Source organism: Cupressus sempervirens, chromosome 9 (genome assembly GCF_028749045.1).
Source record: "Cupressus sempervirens isolate cs-2001-9-10 chromosome 9, ASM2874904v1, whole genome shotgun sequence".
In the NCBI taxonomy this organism is placed as follows: Eukaryota; Viridiplantae; Streptophyta; class Pinopsida; order Cupressales; family Cupressaceae; genus Cupressus; species Cupressus sempervirens.
In genome coordinates, this window is record NC_143126.1 from 661917726 (window position 1) to 661943721 (window position 25996).

Here is a 25996-nt window from a genome sequence, read left to right on the forward strand (position 1 = left end):
TAGAACATACCAATATTTTCATATTTGCTAGGTGACAGCATTGTCTGTTCCATGGTTACCCATTCAACAGGAAATTATAGATACATAAAAAATAAAGTTTTGCAATACAATGCTAATTGTGAAGCATAAGAAGAGCTGTTTGTAATCACAAAGCACTCCACAACTACCCTCAGTTCCACCCACTGGTGAGACAATGTCTTTCACAGTTTAACATCATTTTTTTAATTTCTTTTGGAGGCTATCAATTTTATTTTTTTGAAGATGAATCAATAGCATAATAAAAAAATTCTTAAAATATATAGTTATACTTTATAGTAAGTTTAAGACATGGTATTCTGATTTTACAATTTGGCTCTGTATTTTTAGATTTTAGTTTGCATTTTGAGTGTTCATTTTCTTTCCTCGGCATGAATGTCTCAGGTTAAAAAGTAATTATAAACAATGGCAGGAACAAATACTAATTATTTAAGTAATCTTATATTCAACTATTGCCTTCCGTATCTTAGGAAGAGCCATAAATTGAATTTCAGTCCCTGTTCCATTTCTCAGCAGTCCAAGAATTAATACACAAAAAATCCACGTCTCTTTCTTAAAAAATTGTTCGAAGCATAGAAATGCAAGAAGTTATACATGCAGCAGTCTAATTTTATACCTCAAAATCCATACAAACACCTCAATCAAATAACAAGATCATGTTTACAATATGCAGGCAACATATGCCTACTTCTGCTATTGCCAATTTCTTAAATTTATATCCTAAAATACATATGCCGCATGTCATCTTGAAAAATTGTTCTTTGAAATGATAATGTTGTCCATCATCTGAAGATGTGACATTTTAGTGAGGGTAATATTGCAAACATTGCCGTTCACAAAGATACACTCCTGTATAGCACAATAATTTGAGATGCCGAGCTTCAAAAGAGAATAAGATGTACAACTAGGCAGTTTTCATATATTTGTAGAATAAAAAGCATTGTTTGCACATGTTACTTACTTATCGGTTGCCTGGAGGAGTGATATCTCCACTGATTCGGTTCGATTCACCTACTCCAGCAGCCAAGGCAATAATGTCAGGTGTTATTTCCCAGCTCCCACTTTTGCGGCCCCAGCTTGAGCGCCTTGGATGTATTCCACTTCTTCCTTCTGCTGTTTCCACAGGTAGTGTACGGCCTAAAGCATGAGCAAAAGTATCTTCATAGCCATCTTTGTTTTCGAGACCAGCATTGGCATCACGACCTCCTTCCAAGTCTGTCAATGATTCAGGAGTAACAGTTGGCCATGCTGGCTTCCCACCTATTTCAAGGTCATCTCCTCCTTTTCCCATGTTAGGACGGAGAAAATTATCCCCTACAGCAGAGGAAGTATTATGTGGTGCAGAATCATGATGCATGACAGCTCGAAATTTGTTCTTTGATGGTGGAATGCTTGTAAAGAATATTTCTTTGAAATTTTGTACTACTCCTTTGTTGTAAGGATTTGCTCTTCTATCATATCGGTACCTGAAATTCTCGTACGTGGTCTGATATAATAACAATTCAGGCTCAACAAATGGCTAAAAAATAAATGCAGAAGCAAGACAAAACCACAGCATTTTTCTAATCTAAGCCTAATGGTGCAAAAAGAAAAAGAAAATGCATTTACTGATTAATAATTATAAACACACAAAATTCACCTGATTTGTACCGATCAGATAAAGATGAAACACAGTAAGTCCACCAACAAACCACATTGCAATGAAGGTATAGACTATAAGCACAATTGATGCAGGTGTATCTGACAAGGCTTTCCACACTGAAACATGATCTGCTGCCATGATTTTCTTGACAAATACCCAACAAAAGGAGAATACATAAATGCACAGCAGTGTAGTTGAGAAGACGAACATTAAGAAGAAGCGGTAGTTGCGCTGCATGGATATGAACAAAAACACCAGATCAAAAGCACAAAATGACAATAGTTGCTTTATATCATGCCAAGCATTTGCTCGAATGAAACAGAACAAAATATGAACTAGGGTTCAGTCCAAAACTTCGAAAAATTGATTATCTGGCCATTTGCAAGTTAAGATAGAATACCAGTCCAATGCACTGCCCTACCCATGGGCAGTGATGATCAAAGCGCTCCACACAATTGTTGCATATTGAGCAGTGGGAACAGCGTGGAGGCCTATACAACATACACGTATCACAATATTTTATTTTCACTGAAATTCCATTGACCACAACATCCTTTGTGCGAGGCAGTCGTAAATGTGGTGTCTGCCCACCTCCTACCTCAGGGGTTGTACTTGAAAGATCATAACCTTCTTCAGGTTCAGGAGGGTGTGCATTTCGAGGGAGAATTCCAGGATCTCTTCCAGATGTGAGAATAAGTAAAATTAGAATCTGCTCAAATAGAATGAAAACTTTAAATGAGAACTGACAGTTTTTAAAAGAATGAAAATGCTACCAGATAATAAAATTCACCTTCAGTTAAAAATGTGATGACAAATATGCAGAATGCTCAACAAGCTGACACAGATAGTCTTCACACATTTTACCCACAAACTGGGATTGACTTGATAAAGACTGCATATTGTACCATTCAAGAAGCCATTTTGACACAAACATTTACTAATCACGGAGAAACTAAATGCTAAACCATTTTATCCACAACTCGGATTTGACTTAGGAGGAATGCATATTGTACTATTCAAGAAGACAGAAGGCAAAAAACATTCAAATACAAAACTTTAATATGACCATGAAAAATGCTTCATTTACAATTAAGCAGAAAACAAAAACAAAAGAAGATTGATACATTACAATTACCATTTATTGTTTGAGCTAGTGAGTAATTATTATCTAGTAAGTTAAAAAAAAAAAACTCAACTAATTAGTTGATGTTAGACCAAATTTGTAGAGTTGGGTAAGGATTCAATTAGGTATAAGATAACAAGCACCATTGTTGCACAAAACATCTCAAAGCAGATTTCAGTCAATGCAAATAGAGATTTGTTTTAACATTGAGAAAAACATTCAAATAGAGCAGCTTTACTTGAAATACTGACAAGAATGTATCACTATGCTATAAGGCCCTTTTATATCAAACAAAAAGAAATGGAGAAGATTATCTATGTAGAGCCCTAATCCCACCAAGAATCGCTGCAATATACCAGAGTTGTCAAGGTAGCGTGAATTTGAGCATGCTTATGTTTGTTGCATCCTCTCTATATTTTGATTTGGTCAGATTTGAATATGAATGCATGTAGGCCAATGTGGTTTTTGTCGTGATGTCAGTAAAAAGATTATTTGAAGGTTAATTATAAAGATAAAATAATTAAACCTTCTACATTGTTGAAATATTAATATATGGTTATTTAATTAATAAATATTAATTAAATATATTTATTAAATGATTTAATTATGGAGTCCAACAAATATTAATTAAGGTTTAATTAATATTTATCAAATAAAAATTTGAATTAAGTGAACTTTGATATTCACTTATATCTTCAAATTGCATTTTTTTTGTTGAAAAAAGAGGGGACAAAAAATTTATTCAGAACAATCCAAAGAGTACAGAGCAAAGGCCCAAGGCCAAATCAAGAACACCCAACCACACAAAAGAACCACAGAGGGTACATCTAAATAATTTTGTCCTCTTTAATAAGCATATCCAATATCTCTCTATGCTCTGGCCTCAAGTGGCCCCAGTCTTCCATATCCCATCCATCTGGGTTCTCTGAAGCCCATTTGCCAAATAATCAGCCACCCTATTCCACTCATGAGGAATATGACAAAAGGAAATATACTTCAGAGTGGAACACAGATCAACGATCTGTTTAATCACCACCGCTAACTGCCAGTTAATCTTCTTGACATGTTGAGCATTCAGCATATCTATCACTATCTGAAAATCAGACTCACAAAGAATCCTCCTCCGCCCAAGAAAACATCCTCTTTCTTTAGTGTAAAGAATAGTCATAGCCTCCTTAAGATTATTAGAGTGATACCCCTTTTAAGAAGAGAAGAAAAAGACCACATTGCCCCTATTATTTCTGCCAGCACCACCAATTCCTGCATGACCAGGATTTCCTCTAGAAGATTCATCAGTATTGACTTTTATAGTTCCCTCAGGAAGAGGAAGCCACTTTCTCCAAAAAAAAATCTGTTGGACCCGCCCCACTCGCCTTCAAGCATAGGATTCCACTCTGTTACCAACAAGATTCAATTTTTTTATCACATCTAGATCACTGGGATCTACAGGTTCATTAACATCACATTTTGCAAGAATATTTCCCCGAAGCCTGCAAACAATTTTACCCAGAGAAGATCACTTATCATTTAAGAATCTTCAAAAATCCTACTATTCCTTTCTAGCCATAAATTCCAGATGATGAAAGTTGGTCCAAGACCCCTGGCAACTTGCAGAAAAGAAGATTTAGATGGAGGTCGACCCAACCTATCCCAAAACTCCACTAGTGAAGAAGCATGAGCACAACCAAGAATCATGCTCCCCACAACAGGTGCCAAATCTCTCTAGCATAAGAACAGTGGAAGAAAAGGTGGGAAACATTTTCCCCACTTTTCTAACAAAGGGTACATCTAAAAGGGCCATGGAAATCCCTACTCCTCAAGTTTTCTCAAGTGAGACATTTATTTGCAACAACCAACAAAACAAAAAATTGCATTTGGGCCAAGAAAAACAATTTCAAACCTGTTTCCACCAAGGCACACCATCTCTTCCATCAATCTGCCTGTCTAACTCTTGGTATCCAGAAGAAACAGTACACTTACCCTTTAGATTAGGTCCCTGGGCTAACACATCGCTACCATTAAGAGAGTTATACAGTCGCTGAGCTAAGATCTCCATTAGTTCTTGTCGATATTCTTCAGGGTCACCTTGTGGCCAATCCTGGAGGTTCTTCCAACAAGTCACCTCAACATGCCCCTTAAGAACATTAGTTTTGACATAGCAACCCTACCCCACCCAGCAACTATAAAAATATCACACAGGGGTTGCAAGGCGTTGCAGGTGACGGAACTGATATATAATCAAGGGATGGCCATCCCAAGAGTCATGCCAAAATTAAGCCTCTGATCCTGTATTGCAGATCCAGATAACACCATCTTTTTAATTAATTTTTCCCCCTTTTACAGAGTGTCCCAGATCATTGAGACCCTCCCCAACAGGTTGCATCGAGGTACATCCATACCATCAACACCATTGAGAAATTTGTGAGTGATGATCTTAGCCAAATCCTATTCCTGGCAGGTGCACCATCTCTAATATAATTTAGCAGCTAGAAGTTGACTCATTAATCCAGCATGCCTATGACCAAGACCTCCCTCTTGTTTTGGACGGAAAACAGAGTCCCACTTAACTAGGCTCCATTTGGATGATAAAAATTAATAGACCAAAAAATAATGATGAGAGAGGGCATCAAATTCTTTCACAAAGCTAGTTGGGGCCACCTGCACAAATCATTTGTATATAGGCAAAGCATGAACAGCCGACTTCAGTAAGGTGACTCTACCAGCTGATGACAAACATCTACATGTCCAAAGGCTAACCCTCTTGTGGAGGTTATCCAAAATTTCCTGCCAAAAATCTCTACACTGAGAACCAACACCATTCGGGATCCCAATGCAGACCAAAGGGAGGGAAACAATAGAAAATCTGAAAATCTGGGCAATCCTATTTTGGATAAGCCGAGGGGTATTAAAGAAGTAGAAAAAAGACTCGTCTTCATTAATTTTTTGCCCTGAGGCAGCCAAGTATGTGTCCAAAGTTTTCCTGAAAGCAATGGCTTCACTACTTCTGGCCCTTCACATTAAGGCGGTGTCATCTACAAATTGCAAGTGAGAATAGGGAGGCAAGTTCTCACACCAACTCCAACTTTGGATTAAGAAATTGCATATTTCAACTATGCTATAAATAGTAATTTAATTAAAATACAAATCATGCAATTTAAATGCACTTGCCTTGATAAATTGGACTTCTATTTTAAATATAAAGTTCAGTTAAGTAACTCAACTGGGGTTGAAATTAAAATTTATATAGCCGTCTCCTATGCCATTCCCTTACCATCCCCAACCTTGGCCAAAAAAATTGCTGTCTCAAAAATTCATCCCCCCGTCCCTGAAACTTGGGGTAACACTGGGCTTTTTACAGTAAGCATAACATATTAATATGGAAAAATAGTATCAGTAAGCTGGTCATTATTTTTTAATTTATTTGCCCCTTGGGATGACATCGGAAATATTGTGAAGCAAAAAGTTTATGTTCCTCAGTTAATGACTGAATTGTGCTTAAATTGGTAAGCTGGATTTCTTTTGCTTATCTGGAAAGAGGAATTTTTTGTAGGCAGGAAGAGGAGCTCACTGATTCAGCACGAGAATTCAGATTTCTGTACCATGGCTTGGGCCACCTTACAGACGAGGATAATTAACTGGACTATAAATATTAGTACAGATAAATCTTAGTACCCTATCTAATATTCCCTCTTAGCGAGGAAGGTGTTCTAGATAATCACTAACATTCCCCAAAGCCTTTGTTAGAATGTCTTCTACCTGCTGCTCCGTAGGTATATATTGTAGCTGAACAATCCTCCACTGTAGACAATCTCTAATGAAGTGATACCTAATGTCTATATTCTTAGAGGAGTCGTGAAACACAAGATTCTCAGATAATCTAATACAACTCTAATTGTCACATTGTCTCATGGTAGTCTCAACCCTTTGACCAATCAAAGCTACTAGTTCCAAAGCCATATAGCTTCACATGTCACCATGTTGGTTGCTATATATTCTGCTTCTGCAAAACTCAGAGCCATTGACTTCTACTTCCTGTTGTACCTAGAGACAACTCCTGATCGCAAACTGAAGCAGCACCTTGAAGTGCTTTCCATGTCATTGTACTACCTACCCAATCTAAATCAGTATAGCCTATCGACTTGATTTCTTCACCTCAGGCATATCTAATCCCATACTCAATTGAATTGCGCAAATAATGAAGCGCATGCCTTGTTGCAGTCCAATGCACTCTATTTGGGTCAACCATGAACTAAAAGAGTTTACTGCAAAAGATATATCTTGCCTAGTCTTGACCAAATACATGAAATAACCAATCAACTTCCTACATAAGGTGGGGTTAACATCCTTTTCCCCACGTGTCTACCCTTCTTCCAATTCATGATCATAGGTGTAGACACAGTTCTGCAATCCTCCATCCTGAACCTCAAGATTTCAATGCAGATTTTCCTTGTCCAAGGAAAATCTCTCCATTTGTCTGCCACACCTACGTGCCTAGAAAGCAGTGCATAAGTCCCAAACCCTTCATCGTGAGCTCTACCACAAGGTTCCTTTTGCACTCTCCTATGAGCTCCAGTTAACCTGTCAGAAACAAGTCATCCACATATAGAAAAAAAGTGAGAACCTTACCCCAGACCACCAAGTAGTAGAGGTTAGCATCTGTCCCACTCTTACAAAGCCCATTCCTTGCAAGTAACTATGAATGCACTCATACCATGCCTTGGGAGCCTGATTGGTTCGTACAAAGCTCTCTTCACTCTACGCACATGGGTCTTCTTGTTGTGTGCTACAAAGCCTTTTGGGTTTTCTATTAATACCTCCTCTTTCAACGTACCATCAAGGAATATTGTCTTGACATTTATTTGATGGATCTGTCATTCCATCTGTGCTGCAAATGAGATTAGAGCTCATATAGAAGTATACGTGACCATTGGAGCGCGTAGCCTATTCCCACCTTTTGATAGAACCCCTTTGCCACAAACTTTGCCTTGTATTTCTCGATGCTACCATTTGCATCATACTTTATCTCATAGATCATGCAAGGTCCAACTATACTTCTAGCTATTAGTCTAGGCACAACCTTGCAGATGATATTTTGCATTATTGAGGTATACTCCTCAACCATTGCATCTCAACAAACTTGTTGCCATGCAGCCTCTTGATAACTAGAAGGATCACTATCTACCGATTGACTGATTAATGCCACAGTCATTACACCTAGCAAGTTGTCTCCACCATCTACTGCTCGTCCCAAGAGCTCCCACAAACTCTTCAATATCCCTATGTGTCTATTAAACCTCACAGTTCTGACTGCCCACTATAGAGGATGAAATATCAACCTCCATGTCTTGATGCACCTATTGGGCTAGTTGGACATGTTGTTACATATTCCGTGAACTCCCAACACTTGAGCATGCGATCGTACTAGTAATAGCACTCATACTTTGCTGCCCCTGATCCAGTTGAACGATCTTTGGAGCTTCTACTGGCTGCTCACTGTGATCACCTGCTAGTGAATCTTTGGACCTCCTAAATGTCTTGTCCTCCATGACTTTGACATTGCGTCTGGCTATAATTCTCCTGACTCTTGAAATAAATATCCAATATATATTTGAGGTCTCGTTGTACCCCACAAAGTACCCCCTCCTTGCATCTGATCTAGCCCAATATGTCTATCCCTTTGAATGTGACAATATGCCAAACTCTCAAATATCTTGAAGTGACATATGTGTGGCTTCTTTCCTGTGAACACTTCTTTTGGTGTCATCTTCCCTAGTACCTGTCAATGTCAGTTTTTATACCACATAACATATTAGCAATTGAATATCTGATACTGAGTATCAAACACACAATTCCTCTCTTGAAAAGTTAACGCTCATGGGACATGAGAATAACTCCAATGTTTCTTACACTTGTGGATACTCACTCAGTTTATCGATGTGATTTGCTGGTAATCACATTGGCAGCCTTACGCTGTTTGTTTGAGGATGACTTGGACTTTGGTGGGATGATGGAGATGGTGATTTGGTGTGAATGCTAGATGATATTGGTGGGAAAGTGATGGTGGTGGAGGGTGAATGGCTCTTATGACTGGTATCTTTCTTCTTCTACATTCTAAGTTCCAAACTACTTGCTATCCTACTCCTACTCCTACTCCTATGGATGGAAGACTAGCAAATGGACTGGGATCGAATCTAATGAAAGTTAACCAACGGCTCCACCTCCATAGATACAATGATTCAAAGGAAAAATGAACTAGTTTACCACACAAGGCTTCCCAACAAGCCGCTAAGATGCTAATGGCCTAGTATTGATCCCTATCAAACATCTACTAATGCTACCATGCAACTATTCATCTATTTCACTCTTACTTAGCAACTTGAAATGCAACCCACTATAAAAACTTGAAAAGAAATTTTACTCTAACTATTTGGAAGTAGAAACCATACAATAATACCAAAGGCTCTTAATCACCATGCAAGTCACAACAATGAGAAAGAAATAGCGAATTTTGGCATTATCTTTGCAACAATTTTCTCTGACCATTACAAATGAGAGCAAATGGCCTTATATAGAGGTCAAAATGTACAACTAACGATAGAGATAAAGAGGCAAAATCGACAATCCAAATTGAATCCTAGAAACCCTAATTAGGGTTGCTACCCCATTGGCCAATGAGAAGATGCCACCTCGTCAATGGACCAATGAAAAAAGTGGAAAAGTAGCAACCAATAAGAAGGCACCAAAATGGTGGCCAATCAGAATTAGATACTTGTCCTATCCTAGAAGAAAGAGAAATTGCCACTTGGGCTTACATCAAATGATCTTCTAATATAACTCTCCCTTTTTCTTTCATCCTTTTAGCTAAGGCAATGAACTTAGCTAATCTTTCGTTGACATCTTCCATGGGAGGACAAGGTGTATGCTTTATCTTGAGCTCAGCCGATTTCATCACGTTGCTTGCTACTTGTAGTGACTTCTCATGGTCCTTCTCATACTCTTTTGCAAATCCGATAAAGGCATTGAGGGAGGAAAGGGTGCCCAAATGTTTCTTCTTGATAGCAACCTTTCCTAACTCATCCAATCTTGATCCAAACCTTGTCTCATCGGTGTCCTCTTCTCTGATGTCTTCAAAATCAAGCGCTGCCCCAACGTTGCTCATCATGGTTGAAATGGAAGTGTTAACGTTTGGGCTGTGCTATGCAACTGCCTTCTGTATCTCCTCAAGTGTTCCCAATTTGGTAGTCAAGGTGACAAACCAAGATTCAACTGTACTCAATCCTCCATCAACCAACTTGGCCCTCTCCAAATATGCCTTTGGAAGCCCAATGAACGCCTATAGCCTGGGAATAGCCAAATCCTTGACTGGAAGGAAATCCTTCCACTCCTCTTCAAATATTCTGAAGTTGTTTTTAACAGTCACCAATGATCGAAATGTCAAGATGAAAGAAGGTAAGAAATTTCGCCCATCTGACTTCATGTAGCTGAGCTGATATTTCTTCTAGGTTGCTCCCGCTGTCTTGAGGAAGGGCTGCCTGGTGCAACTGTTGGATAGGCTGGCAATCTCTCCAATATTTGTTCTTGGCCTCCAACTTTATGATCCTTTCATTTGCCTTCCTCAACCTTTCTCTGATTGAAGCTATACCGTCCTGGATCTCTCCACATTCCATATCATCTATGTTTCTTCCCAAGTTGTGTTCCACTATCTCATATTCTTGGGCTGCAATCTCATCCACTGCCTTATTGAGTGTTGGTATAGCAATCTGAACCTTTCAGTGACCATCACTGTCACTCCTGATTACCTTTGCCACCATTTTTGCCATATGTTTCTGGTTCTCGCTATCACCCTTTTCTATTAATCCTTGGATTACTACCTCGCCTCTTGGCATAAGCATTTACCTTAACCATAGTGGTGCGTTGTATCTCCCCAAATCCAAATTCGGTTCAACTAACAGAGCATCACCAACAGCCTCGAGTGCCTGACTTATTGCCTCAATATCAATCGGCCCATCATCTTCTCCACTAGTAACTGCCATGTCATCTCCATGTTGATTTTCTGAGAGAGGGGAGTACTCAGTGCTCTCACTGTAACCACTTGATTCTGAATCAGAGCTCATCTCTACTGCGGCCCCTTTATCACTTGAATTGACTTCTTGGCTTCTAGCCTCAATTATGCTTTCTCTCGATGGCGCTGCATGCTTTCTCTTGGCTGGAGGTTCCAAATGTTCTTTGCTCTTTTCAACCTCTAAAGCTCTCTTCTTGCTTCTAACTATTTCTTGTTGCTAGCTACTTCCTTCACCCTTCTATCTGACTAATTCGGCTGGACCTTCTTTTGGCTTCGTCTTCTCATAAGTAAGGGGAATCCTTTGACCTTGTAGCTTCCTTAATCTTTCATTATACCACGACTCAGTATGCAAATCAACTACTCTTGTAACTGCCTCCAAGGAAGGATCCTAATGATCATCCCAATCTACTAGATTCAACTCCGTCCCTTCTACTGAATCATAATCATTTCTCAACACATTTCCATCATCTTCTAGTTGATCGGGAATATCAAAGCTTCTCCATTTGATATCTCTCATCATGTTCACCAACAATCTTGAGAAAGCTAGCTTTCTCACATGAAAGTCATCCTTGGCATTGGCCCAAAAGTCTTCAATAGTGGGAACATGTTTAAACACATTTCCATGAGATACCTTGATAAGACCATCAGGATCGAATCCTTGCCTTGCTCTGTACCATCCCAGATGATACCGTTCCAATTGCTTCTCTGCAGCTGCAAAGGCGGCCCGATCGGGGCAACTATCATTGCCAATTCCGAATGAGAAGGTAATCCCTGTTTTACCTTTGTTTCTCATTATTCTATCATAGTGCTCAAGTTGCCTAACCAATTCCATCAAAACTACCTTGTCGGGTGGGTATCTTGGAAGCCTCTTGGGACAAACTGTACTCCTTGCTACTCTAATGTAGGTGAATTGCAGAAATTAGATAAACCAACTCCCATATTTCTTTATCTTTGCTTCTACTTCTGATGAAAGTCTCTTAGCAGGTGTTCCTTGTAATACCATTACTGTCTTATGGCAAAGGCATCACAAAACATTTTGTAATCTTTGTTGTGCAAATGAAGCTGTGGATAGCATTCATGCACCAAATATTGCCCCAGCCTACTGCCAACTTCTCCTAAGGCCTTAAGTCCCAGAATCTTATACAATCTAGCAATTAGGTAAAACAAATAAGATCCCATGTAGAATTGCTTTTGGTTTTGTATGGTTCTAAGTTGCAACTCTTGGTTCTCGCTTATGATCCTAGCCCAATCAAATCTTCTTTTTCCTTTTTCAATTTCATCAATAAAGAAGTACATCTAGTTTTCGAATTGCATACCTTGAGCTAGGCCCATGATCCGGCTGAGAAGCACAATGAGATCTCCATATTCTGATTTGAAGTTCACCACTGTAAACTTTGATGACCTGGTTACACCTTTCTTTCCCTCGTGTAGCCAATCCTACTTTACATGTGTGAAATAGGCCTCCTGGTTATCTTGAAATGATTTGGCTGCCTGATCCATCATCACCACTGACATGCTCTTGTACTGGGGAATGTTAAATGCTTCTTCAATCACTTGTCCGCCAATATTGGCCAACACTGTCTTCCCTTCATCAAAAATAATGGATTTACTAATCAGATCAAACCTAGATGCGCACTCCATAACCAATTCTGGACAAGGCAATGTAGGAGAAAAAGCTGTTGCGTGTACAATTCCGCTCCTGTATATCTTCTTTGCCACAGGGGATTGTCCTTTCTTTAGTCTGTCCTTTACCTGTAGCATATTTACTATTTCAACATTGGTATCGATTATTCGCCTCATTTTTTAGAAGAAAATTGTTTTGGGCACCATATCCTCTTTGTCTTTCTTAGTGTTTGTTCCCTTAGGGTTCTTGCTTGCACTAACATTTACCATCCTAAACACGTATTTCTGCCCTTTCGTTCTAAGTGATATGGATTACCCTTATCGATCTCCAACGTTCTTTTTATCAATGGATTCTACACTTATTTCTGCCTCGCCAAATGCCCTATCACTACACTTATCAATCTTCAATCTTCAACCTAGGGGTGGAACTACCACTTATTTTTGCCTCGCCTTTGCCTTAGGATGGACTACACTTATATCTCCCTCTCCAATACTGATGCAGGGGCATCTAGTGGTGTAAGGGCAATCATGTATCACCCAAAAAAATGCTTAGAGATAGTTTCTGTTTAATGTGTTTTCATTTCTAGATACCCATTTGGGTCAAACAAAGGTTCCAACTCTCACAGTTCCACTATTAGTTTTCTGGGTTAGAGTTTTTGAGCACCTTGGGATAAGTGTAAATATAAAAAAATGAGTTATTTTGTAATTATTTTGTAATTGAGCCAAAATTATGATGAGTTAGAGGGTGTAAGTTGGAGGAATGATTATAATTGTAATTTAAAGCGCACCAGAAAAAGAATCAGGTTAGAAAGTTATTGCAGTTTTAATTTTCTTGGAGACCTCCTACGAGCGCTTCAAAGTCAGATTTGAGGCACTAAACGGCCTCGTATAGGCCTAAAAGATGGGGGACGAACGAAGCTAGTCCATAAGGCTATAGAGCACTTCGAGAGCTTTTCGAAAATGTAAACGGTTCGTCAATCGAAGTCCCGGTTCAAAAGTTATGCCTCCCGGAAGTTGGGCTACCGTTTCTGGATTCTTCTAATTTTACACAGACTTCTAACGTAACTTCTAGAACCTTCTTTTTTGGCGGAGGATGCCAACTGGAATATTCTAGAATGTATTCCTAACCCTAAACCATTTGGGGCTTATTTAAGAACACTTTTGGCATTGTAAAGGTAGTTCTCAGTGGAGTTAGAAAGAAGGTATTGTGCAGAGGATTTCTTTCTCCAAGATCATACTATTGTAAGCCCATAGGGCACTTTTCATTAATAATAATATTTCTCTTTTCCTGTGTTCATTCTAGTCTTTGGTTGTGTCTCCATCAAATACCTAGGGTGGTCTAGCTTATTTCTGCCTCTTCAAATGTCCTATCATGGATTCTACACTTATCAATCTCCAAACTTCAACCTATGATGGGATGATGAAGTGATGGATAATGAATGCAAAAAGAACCAAGGGAGACAATATCTAGACAAGAACGAAAGAGAGAAATATGCTTAAGGACCCCTTTCAACTCTAAAAATCAAACCTTAAGAATTTCAATTCCCTTGCAAATCTTAAGGCCCTAGCTGAAAAAATCAGAATTTAGTGCTCTCAAAATTGTCCACCATTTGCCCAAAATCAGACCTTTATCATGTGTTTCTTCCTCCAAGGAAAATCACCCAAGTTAGGGCAGAAATCGCAGCTCCTTAGCAAAAATCAGTCTTTGCAAAAATTGCCTAGCAAAGAGAAGTTTCAGATCTGCCCTAGAGAAGCAGCCATGCATGAGAACTTTGCCCTAGGAAAATTGCCAAAATGAAGGTGCTTAAATATGATGGATCTTGCTGCCTTTGAATACTGGAAATGATGCCAATGATCAGATCTGAAAATGAAGTGAATACTGTCCATAACAATCCATAATGACGCGCCAAAACCCTAGATGCTTGCAAAATTCGCCAAGTAGAGAAAGTGCAGATCTGCCTTCTAAAAAATCACCAATCGTGGGGAAGCAGCTCCAAATTATCTTTAAAAATTGCCAACACAATGCCAATCTGCCCTAGTTGGTAAAATTCGCCCAAAGAAATGCTAATCTGCCTTTGCAAAATCGCTCAAGGAAGAGAAAATCTGCTCTTAGCCAAAAATCGCCTAAGCATCAAAGAGGAGTGAGGAATGAGGAGAAAAGGGGAAGGAATTTCCTCTTATACCCTACTTGCTCATCCTTCCTAGCTAGCCGACTTGGACCCTGGGAGCAAAAAATAAATTAATTAGAACACAAAACCGGCCCCCAATTAAATGCTTAGCCCAAAATTAATTTTGCCAAAGATAAAATTTACTTTTTTAAATTGCCAATTAGGCCAAAATTGCAAAAAGAAAGTAAATAATGCCTTGGAGATGCTAAATGTTTCCATTTAATGATAATTTAGCAATTAATATGTCATTAAAATTGGACTTTGGCTAAACAAAAGCCATTTTTTCAATATTAAATTACCAATTTCATTAAAGGCTTAAAAATTTTCAAGGCAATTTTAATCCATTTAAAGCCAATTTTTTGCAATTCAACTCAACTCGATTTTGCCAAGCAATTTAAATTTTTTACGAAAATAAAATCATTTCTAGAGTCTAAAATTGATTTTGCAATTTAATTTCATCTTCACAAAAGAAAATTTTTCTCACCAAAGAAATTCAAGATTTCCCAAAAAAACTCAAATCTAACAAAATTTCACTTTTTGAAAATTATCCAGATTTATACAATTACATCCAAATTTTCCAACAAATCGTCTAAGTACGAAATTTACAATTTTATCCTGCCAAGTGTTGCTCTTTGAAATTTTGTCCGGCCTAAGGACGAAATTGGTTGTTCTGGAAAATCAAGTTGAAACCGGATGAAAATAAATCTAACCCTCTCCCCTCTAGCCTAAAGGTGTCCAAGACTTAAAATTTTCAAAAAAAATCGAATCAAAATTTTTTGGACAACTTCAAAAATTTGCCAAGGCGATCAAAAAAAAATGAGGGTCCCCAAAGTTTGGGGCGATGGTGTGAGAACCTCACAACAATACCTTATATGGAACCTTTTTTTGTAAGTAGACTATTGTTTTACATGCCTTGGCCCATAAGTAATGTAGCATAGCCTTCGCTACCTTCAACATAGAACGATTCTTCCAACTAGTAACTCCATTATGTTGTGGGTTGTAAAGAATGACCCACTCTCTCTTGGTTCCTTCACCGAAGAAACTTATCTTCCTTCTTATCAAATTCTCTACAAGAGCTTTGAACTCTTGGAAGTGACTAAAGACTTCATCTTAGTCTTCAAGAAGTATGTCCAAGTCTTCTTAGAAAATCATCAATAAAAGTTGCAAAATACACGTATGCTATGAGAGATTTGGTTGACATTGGTCCACGTGTCTGAACGTACAAGATCAAGAACACCCTTGGATTTGGTGTCACTCCTTGGAAAAGCTGCTTTCACAAACTTCCCTTACATACATCATGATGCTCTGTACTCACCTCTCGCACACATATCACTATCTCATTAAGCAATTTAAGTGCTCCATGATGTATATGGCCCATCCTTCTATGCCACAGCTTGCCTTTATCTCTAGAAATATTGTTCCTCATAAGCACCTTAGGAGTGTCAGATTGCAACCTATAAAGTTGGTAGCTCCTAATTCCAATAGTTGTGGGTGATTTCCAATCCTTATGCTTGATTAGCACTTGCAACCCTCTAAAAAGTACATTGTACCAGTTTTTCTAAAGAACAGATATGGAAATCAGATTCATATCCAAGCCTAGCGCATGCAAGACGTCATAAATGGGAATCAACTTGCCATTCACCCTTTGAAATAAAATAGTCCCTTTACCAATTGGAATAATTTTGGAGTTGTCCCCATAGAAATCTGAATTTTGATGTGCTCCAACTTATAACTAGAAAACACTCTAATTCCTTTCATGTGAAATAATGCCCCACTGTCTATAAGTTGCATACCCTATGAGGTTGAGCTACTCGGGCAAGCCATGAGAGCTAACTCATCCTCCACTCTACTAGAAAGATCGTCTGCACTTGTTGAATTTGTCGCCTGTTTCTTGCCTTTCTTTTCATTTTTTTCTCTTTGTGGGCAATTGCTAACTTAGTGGTCAAACCCCTGACAACCACAGCAGTATTTGATCTTACAGAAGTCCTTTTTCTTCTTCTCATCTTTTGATTTGATGCTTTGCTAGACCCCTTCTCTTACCATTTTCCTGCTAGGGCCACATTTTCCTGTTCCACATCACATTTATGACTTTTACCGTCTGTTACCATAACAAGACTTAGTTTAAGCTCCTCCTAAGTGAATTACTCCATAATCGTTCCCAGCTCTGTAAGGTGTCTCATCCATTAATAAATTGAATAAAGACATCCCACTGTTCAGTAAACCTATTCAAGGCTGTTCACTGGTTCGTCTTCATCTAGTTTATCTCCAACAACTGTGACAAGTCTAAGTCTGGTGAGGTAACTTGCACCATCTGCTCTCTTATTCATTTGGGTATATGGTCCTTAACTCTACAATATACATTACTATATGGTCCTTAACACCATCAAGGATTAGCCTCCTCGCCTTGGCATCTTCCTTCTTATACGCCAAGAGCTATGTTGGATTTGTAGGTACAGCTACAACACTGGTCACATATTGCTTGATAGTAGTGATACTATTCTCCTCTAGCAATAAGGAAATTTTAGCTTTCTAGACACAAAAGTTTGAGGCTCCATCCAATCTATCCTAATCCATGTTGAGGCCATTTTAAAAAGAAAAAGTAAACCCCAAAATAATTCAGAAAAGTATGAAGTGGGTTATATAAACCCTCAATTTGATCTTCTTGTGCCTACGCTGGGCCTTTTTCTCATATCTACACTGATACCATGTGAAAACTCTATTGCAGTCAATGATTATTAAAGTTCTGTCCAAAAAGATTACTTGACTATAGAAATTAACTCACAGAAAATATTGCAAATAATATCATCAATTTCACAAATAAATCACAAGAACAGAGAAGAAAATATGCAAAACAATAAACACAATATTTTTGGACAAATTGTCCCTGTTAAAACCCCGAAGAGAAAACCAGTTCAGCAGATGAGGAATTTATTAAACTACGAAAATCAAAAGGTTACATAAAGTGCTGCCTCTTACTAGCAAAAATCCGGTAATATTTTCCTCTCCAGAAATTCTTCCCTCAATTTCTACTGCTGAAATTCCACTGCTACTGTATTCAACACTCTCATAGCACCCTTCCTATCATCTGTTTGCTATCACTGCAAATCTGTTATTCGAATGTGTTCTTCAAATGACCTTTGATCCCTTTTTATAACCTTTGCATGTGCAACCAAAGGCCATGAGTAGTCTTTATCGTGGCTAAGATTATCTGGACTCTAAATAGCAACTTTCTAGAAATTTCTAATTAACAACTTTCTAGAAGTCTCTAGGGAAATCAAATTATTTCTAATTTTGAGTATGGAGACACCTGTCCAAGCTACCCAATCTGATACTAAATACGTTGGAGACTTATATCAATTCTTTATACTGAATTAAAGGGAGTGCTACATATAAAGTTATAAATTGACTCATTTGAGTTGAGTGTATACTGCATTGAGGACTACTGGAATTGTGTTATCTCCTTGTAAGTTGATCAATTGTGGTTATTAACATCATTTTGTTTTGCCCAGTGCTGATTTAACCTTACTCAAAATATCTATATCATTCATATCTATTTTTGCTCAGGCTGCTCACAGCCTTTATTTTGTACACAGCTAATAATCTTTGCTTTCCAACACTTATATAATGTATGCATAGGTGAGCTGCTTAACATGCCCAATTCGTAATACAATTTTCTTTACATATTATAAAAGCGGAAAAGAAAGAAAAACCTTTCTTGAAAATTATTTGAGCTACTTCAAATGACAAAATAAGGAAGAATAATGCAAGAACCTTTCTAACAGAATAGTAGAAACCAGAAAGATAATTAATAAAAATGAAGCAAGGAAAAAATACTAACATATAATGTGAAGACAACTGTGACAACCATTATGGATATTCCAACAGGGTCTGAAAATCTATCCAGAAGTTTTCTTGCAACAAATACACAGAATATTGCTACTGGGGCAAGGATAAGGAACATTGTTAAAAATAACGATCTCACATCTGGTCCAAATATTAACCTTCCACCAAAGAGAAATTTCTGCATCAAAAGACGACCTAGAAATCAGTGAAGATAGATATGCAACAACCAGCCAAAAACAACATACTAAATTATATGCCCTTGTCTGAAAATTAGAAATACAAAATATCAAAGTAACACAGCAAAGATTGTTGGATTACACGATCTTTTAAAGAACAGATTAACCATAGAGCAGAAAATAAAGATAGAGCACTGGTTCAAGCAATCCACAGGGAAAGACCACTAAAGCAGTCATCAGCAAAGGCCCAATGAAGGCATTAGAAGATAAGCTTTTTGATATGGATACACGAAATGACAACTATTGTAAAAACACTACTCTTAAGATTCAGCATACGAGGGTGTGGAAATTACCTCCCAATGACCAGATGATTTCTAATGTTAACACTCTCATGAGAAGTTCAAATTTCCCCTGGCCAAATAGAGAAATCTATAGCTTCCGGAGACTAAAAGGGCTAGCAGAATAAAAGTTGGCATCCCAAGGAAGGGCTTGCTACCTCTACTTGTATGTTTGGGGCAGTTCCATGGAAAATAATCACTTCAAATACTGCAAGAACTAGAGATATTTTACAGAATCTCAGATTTGACACTGTTTAGGAAGAATGTTTTTTCAGCAGCTGCAAAATATTTAGTCACTTTGCACAAAGGCAGCTGAACTTTTTTTATTGAGTTATATCTTCCATCTCTCATATGACCATTTTCTGCAAATTGCTCTTGAATCTACTCATCAACACCTGCAAATGTTTTCTCAGCAGCTCCAAAATATTTAGTCACTTTGCACAAAGGCAGCTGAACTTTTTTTATTGAGTTATATCTTCCATCTCTCATATGACCATTTTCTGCAAATTGCTCTTGAATCTACTCATCAACACCTGCTGAGAATATTTAGAAGTCCCCAATCCTGGAAATCGATGCAAGAGCATCCTAGGTGTAAGAGCAATCTTGCATCACCCAAAAATATTTCCTTTCAATTGTTTCAATAAGGGTTGTCTTAATGCAGAGTTGTTGTCTGTGGAGGCTTGCTACTTAGTAAGTCAGTCATTCTAGCTCGGAATGTTCTAATTTCAAAGATGAAGGTTCATTTTAGATATATCAACTTGTCCATGGAGTTTCATGGTCGGATTATATGTATTTGTGAAGTTATTGCAGTGTAATTTTGGTATAAAAACTTCAGGGTCAATTTTGAAGCCCTTAGAGGCCCCAGGTGAGGCCCGAAAACTTGACGGATGGGTGCTTGTGCAGATCTAAGCTTTGTAGATTGGAAGTTGAGGTTTCCGAAAAGTGATTATAATAGCCAATTAGAGCAACGGTTCAAAAGTTGTCGCCTTCCGAAGCTGGACTACGCAAAATTTCTAAAATAAATGTCAAAGGTGTATTTGGCTGACTCTATATGTATTGTTAGGGTCTGTCGGCCCTAGGTACTAAGTTTAAGTGTCTAGAACCTTCTCAGGCAGCATAAAATTACCTATTTAAGATAGGCCCGAACATTATCTAGGATAGATCTGGGTGATAGTTCGTAGCTTTGTCTTGCAGATTACTATAATAAAGGCGCCCATGTGGGTTAACATATTGTAATTCTGAATTCTGTAATTCCGCATTTGTGGCGATAATAAGAAGCCCATATTTTGTTCTCGCAAACTGCTATTATTCATTTGTTTTTATTATGTGTTTATGGTATTAAGGGGAGCATCCTTCATCAAGTGGTATTTGAGCTAGGTTCCTGAGTGTGTGGACAGATCCCCAGTTGTGAGGCAATTCGCACCAAGATCGTGGTTTGGGTTGTGCATGTAGACAGATCGCTAACTATGAGGCAGTTTGCACTAGGGTTTTAGGCTTTAGCAGAAGTGCAAAAATGCCTCCACGAATAGAGTATGGTAGAAGAGTCAAAGGTTTTACACCTAAGGATTTCAGAACCCTCCAGAGGCAAATGCAAGCATTGCAAGAATAGATGCGCAAAGGAATGAATCTTGCCATAGGAGATGATGAAAGCGAGGATGAAAGAGAAGGGAATGCGGAAAAAGTCGTAGTAAAGGAAGTTCTTAACCCAGCGGGGGCGAAGTTTTTAAGGCCATTTCCAGTATTGAGAAAAGACCTAAGTTTGATGTTCCCACATTTTTGCGAAATCTCAACCCAAAGGAATTGATCAACTGGACCAATGAATTAGAAGAGTACTTTGAATATGAAGATATTGAAGATCCGGATAGGGTTAAGTTTGCGAAAGCCAAATTAAAGGGTCATGCAAAGCTCTGGTGACAGGAGATCCAGTTGGAGCAAAGTAAACGAGGAAAGGACAAAATCACTAGATGGGATCAAATGGTAGCTAAAATGAAGTGACAGTTTATTCCCATAAATTATGAGCTTGATTTGTTGAAGAAAATGAAAGGGTTGAAGCAAGCGGGAAAATTTGTTCAAGAATATACTGAAGAGTTCTACCGAGTTCTCATTAGAACCGGCCATGTAGAAGCTGATAAGGAGAAAGTGGCTCGTAATCTTAATGGGTTAAGGCCAAGCATTCAAGAGGAGTTGAATCTTGTTCGAATGACCAGTATTAAGGAGGCATACCAGTTTGCCCTAAGAGTTGAGACGAAGCTAAGCAAAAAGTTTGATAACAAAAATAGTGGTAGAGGTCACAGTGGAAGATCTAGCAGACTGCCTTATAGAGGCCGAAACGATGATCAAAAGGACAAGGATGAGGTTGGAAGTAGCAATCAAAACCAAAGGGGAAATAATTCCAATCATTTCCATGACCAAAATAATAGAGATCAAAGAGGAGGAGGAAGAAGGCAAGGATCTAGAAGAGGAGCTTTTCATGGAAAATGCTTTCACTGTGGAGAAGAAGGGCACAAAGCATTCGAATGTTCCCAACACCAAGGAAGAACCAATTGAAAAATAGAAGGCCAGGTCAAAGTTGCGCATGTTGATGAAGATGCTAGATTATCACATTCTGAAGATGCTAAAAGAGGAGAAGCCCAAGTTAACAGAAGAGTTCTGCTAAGTGGTGATAATGAACCTAATCAAAGAAGGAGCTTGTTTCGCACAAGGTGCGAGTGTGAAGTTAAGTGTTGTGAAGTGATCATTGATGGTGGAAATACTGACAATCTGGTGTCAGAAATGATGGTCACAAAATTGAAGCTGAAGAGGCAAAAACACCTACGCCCATATCATATTGCTTAGGTGCAAGATGACCACAAAGTCATGGTCAGTGAGCAATGCTCAATGATGTTCAAGATCGAAAGCTACCAGGATGAGGTGCTTTGTGATATCATACCTATGGACATATGTCATATGTTGCTGGGGAGGCAATGGCAGTTTGATAGGCATGTTTTACATGATGAGCAAGCAAATGCCTACAATCTTACAAAGGATGAAGTGAAGCATTAGTTGAAGTTGCTGAAAGAGAGAGAAAAAAAAGGTATGTTGTGCCGCCAGAATAAGTTTTGTTTGATGGAAAGGAGTTTCTCAAAGATATGAAGCATAAGCATATGTGTTTTGCTATAATCCTAAAAGATGGTAAAGAGGAAGTTGAGGAGGTACTTGCAGAAGTTGCAGATTTGTTGGGAGAGTTTCCTTATATTGTGTTAGATAATGTACCTGATGGATTACCCCCAGTGAAGAAGATCAATCACCGGATGGATTTGATTCTAGGAGCCAGTTTGCTAAACAAGGCAGTGCACAGAATGACACCAGCAAAAAGTGAAGAATTGAATAGACAAGTTCATGAGTTGTTACAGAAAGGGTTGATTCAAGAGAGTCTGAGTCCATGTGTTGTACCAGCAGTATTAGCACCAAAGAAGAATGGAGAATGGAAGATTTGTACAGATTCTCCAGCTATTAACTAGATCACAATCAAGTACAAATTTCCATTGCGAGGGATGGATGATATTATGGACTGTTTGAGTGGAACTATGTATTTCACAAAGATAGATCTGAAGAGTGGATACCATCAGATTCGCATCAGAGAAGGTGATGAGTGGAAGATTGCTTTCAAAACAAAGGAAGGATTGTATGAGCGGTTAGTCATGCCTTTTGGGCTAACCAATGCAATTTTTTCTCAGAAAGGATAAACTAGAAATCAGATGAAGTGGGGATTCTTTAATTCTTTGGAAGGCAAGTAAAAATGGCCAAATTATGCAGCACTAAAACTGTGCAATGAAAGATGAAGTATGAAATTGGCCCATTCAAGGGCTTCGAGGGGTTGATCCTTCTTCTCACTAAGGGGGGAATTTTGGAAAAAACCTTAAAATGGATGGTGCAAAGTAAATTTTGACGGGACCTCGAAAGGCAACCCAGTGCTTAGTGGAGCTGGTTTCATTATCAGAGATTCAATGCGCAATGCATTATTACTTGATGCAAAAGGTTTGAAGACTGGCATTAATTAATGAGGCTGAACTTCAAGCAGCACATTGGGCAGTTCAACAGGCACTAAGGGCTGGCATTAAGAAGATTCCCTTGGAAGGAGATGCATTGTTAACTGTAGAGAAAATCACAAATGGACTTATTTGAGGATTTCCGAGTCACTCATGTTAGAAGAGAAGGAAATTCGGAAGCTGACATGTTATCCAAATTGTAAACCAGGCTATTAGATCCAGAAAATAAGGAATTCGTAGAAGATTTGAGGGGTGTAAGGGGAGTATGGCTAGATGAGGAAAGTGGATAGAATTGTTAGATGGGGGAGTGGAGACTCCGATGTTCGAAGAGTAATATGGGAAAGGATATAGGGGGACCTTTAATAAACTATAAGACTTTGGCACACAAGCTTCATGTCTAGTGATGATGGCATGGGAGGAGTTTTAACACATAGATAAATAACCACAAAAGTGAATGATTTAAGCAAGTACCAAGGTAGTGGGAGAGGCAGGGTGTCATTTATTCATAGGCATGCGAACTGTCCAAGGTCATAATTGAAGTGATCGAGGAAGAATTTAGAGCCGGAAGGATTTGGATGCCCACAGGTTCTATAAACACTTTTCTGTGACGGTTTGAAGCAGAAGTTTTATTGCTATCTCACTGGGGCTTTGAAGAAGATGAGGATGAATTACTCTCTGAAGACCCTCCATTCACAGCGACCTTTCTCCAGAAGGGTGTCACGATGCAAGCTGAAAGGGATTTTTAAGTATATAGGTGCCAAATTTACACGTGTGTTGGAGGCTCTGTTAGGAGAGGAGTTTTTCGAGGCAGACTACCAATACCGTGTAAATGTAGATATATCTCCATGGTTTTCACATGGGCACTGCTTCTAGGTTCCAGTGAGGAGGCTTTGTGGATCATGAGAGCGATAGTGAAACCGCATTGGATGGAGGGAATTGTACAGATAGTGTTGTTTGCTGCCGGGTATGATTTTTGGGTGATGCGAGATGGTTGGAAGCTCGTGGAGGGTTCTAGAGGACGTTACCAGCCATTCATCATATGGAGCACCATAGTCAGGAAGTAAGTCTGTATTAATGAGGTGAGGATGCAGTGGAAGAAATTGAAGGAGCTCGTCAGGGAAAAAGAAATTGAACAGATCAGGGACTGAAACAGGGCTATGGGGAAGAAGACAGCAAGGAAGAGCTGTGGTGAGGGAGCTACTCCAGGCTACAGGGAGTGCAAGAGTGGTGGGCAGCTTTTACCTGATGGCTGCTCGGCCCCTGCAGCAAGGAAGAGGCAATATTGAACGAAGGTCCGGATCGATATGGAACCTGGTTTTGTTTAGCTGTTGATATGGGTTGGGGATTGCACCGATTGCCCTGTGCCAGTGTTTTTTGTGGTCTCCCTGTTTCATAGATACATAAATGTTTAAAGATGTATTGGATAGTAGAACGAATCCAATAATTGGACATTTTTTATGTTTAGAGCTGAAGGCAGTAAGGAAAGGGTTTCAAAGTCTGATAGCAGTATACAGATAGGTAGTAGTAACAGGTTTTGGAAAAGGGACATGGGCTGCCATGAGAAACGTCTTATATTTCTACATGTTTATTCTGATTATTAATAAAATTTACCAATATTGCCAAGCAAAAAAAGAAAGATGAAATCTAAAATTGTCAGGTGCGTACTGCAAACTTTTAGTCCCCTCCCCAACTCCCATGAAAGTCTCCATCCTTTCAAACTAGATGCTCCAAAATTTTGGCTAAGAGCTTCAAAATTTGCAATTTTTTTATTAACATCAACTTGTGGGACTATGGGAAACACAATTGGAAGCGATAACAGCATTGATGGAACCTCGCCCTAATACAACCACAGAGAGTACTGGATCAGCCACAATTTTCTTCTAATATCCATTCATTTCGCCCCAAATCCACAGAAAATCTAAAGCCTTGCAAAATATAGCTGGACCACATTCTCCACTGATGCATAGGTCCGATCTCCATACCACAAAATGTAGCAAAATTCACCTATGCAACTATGACCACACTGGACGGTCAACCTAAGTAAATTAATAAGCTGCAGCGTTTCAACCCAAACAAGATACAATAGTCTACTTTAATGCAAATGAAATTTAAACCTCTGACAGATTTAAAAGGTCAGAAAACTAAAAGTGTTGTGGATGCCTCGGAGAAGATCTTAGTTCAATCTTTGGATGCGGATTTGCAGCTACCAGCAGTAAGTTTCGAGTTGTCGTGGATTTTGTAAATTCCTAGAATAACAACAGAATGACCGTACAAATTCAAACCATAAATCAAAAATTATTAATTTGCCGTCGAACTCTAACTACATAAACGATGGCAACTCTGAATTGTATTCGGCGAAACCGTTTAAAATAATTTGTCTGATTCCACAGAAATGGCAAGAGAGCTCAAACACCGACATTTCAAATAAACAGAAATAAATACAAAATTTTACATACATTACTTCCTTTCCATGCTTGATAAACTCTCTGTCGGCCCGTACCCTGGTCCATACTATAAGCCTCGGCCGGGTCAGAAATCCGGGGAGCAGGAGCTCCATGCATCTCTATCGCAGCCTGATTTCCCAAACCGCATTCAAAAAATATAATACTTCGCCGGCTTCAAAAGCAAGATATGCGCCCTAAATTTCCTTTAAACAAAATCGTATTTTCTACTCGTTACCCGCCCGATGCCTCGAACACGCGACCTCCATTAAAACCAAACCCCGAGGCATCGGAACAGCGCACATACAGCACCAATCTGCACAGTTTTAGGTTCGTTGAAAAGCGCAGAAAAAGCAGATCAGGGGTTTGAAACGGCCGTTCTATGATTGTCTGACTACTTTTCTTTCCACAGATCATGGAAATGAAGCTTGCCCTTCTAATCTCTGCAAACCCTCCCTCAATATTCCCCTGTGTTTTTAACAATTTTTTTGGCTCTGCCTGCTCAAACACCCCAGC

The 25996-nt window shown here is 38.8% G+C and overlaps 1 protein-coding gene across 2 annotated transcripts; it reads right to left on the bottom strand.

Moving 5' to 3' along the window:
- Positions 1-560: 560 nt before the first annotated feature.
- Positions 561-25996, bottom strand: LOC149540491 (DHHC-type zinc finger family protein). 2 transcript variants are annotated; one of them, XM_089801592.1, is made up of 6 exons: positions 25496-25996; positions 18493-18675; positions 2079-2387; positions 1676-1909; positions 998-1522; positions 561-885 (listed from the first exon to the last, which is right to left on the bottom strand). In XM_089801592.1, the coding sequence occupies exons 1-5, from the start codon at positions 25598-25600 to the stop codon at positions 998-1000; spliced, it is 1356 nt and encodes a 451-aa protein (XP_089657718.1). In that variant the 5' UTR covers positions 25601-25996; the 3' UTR covers positions 561-885. The 2 variants fall into 2 exon arrangements, with proteins under 2 accessions (XP_089657718.1, XP_089657719.1); XM_089801593.1 differs by having other exon boundaries at positions 561-1522.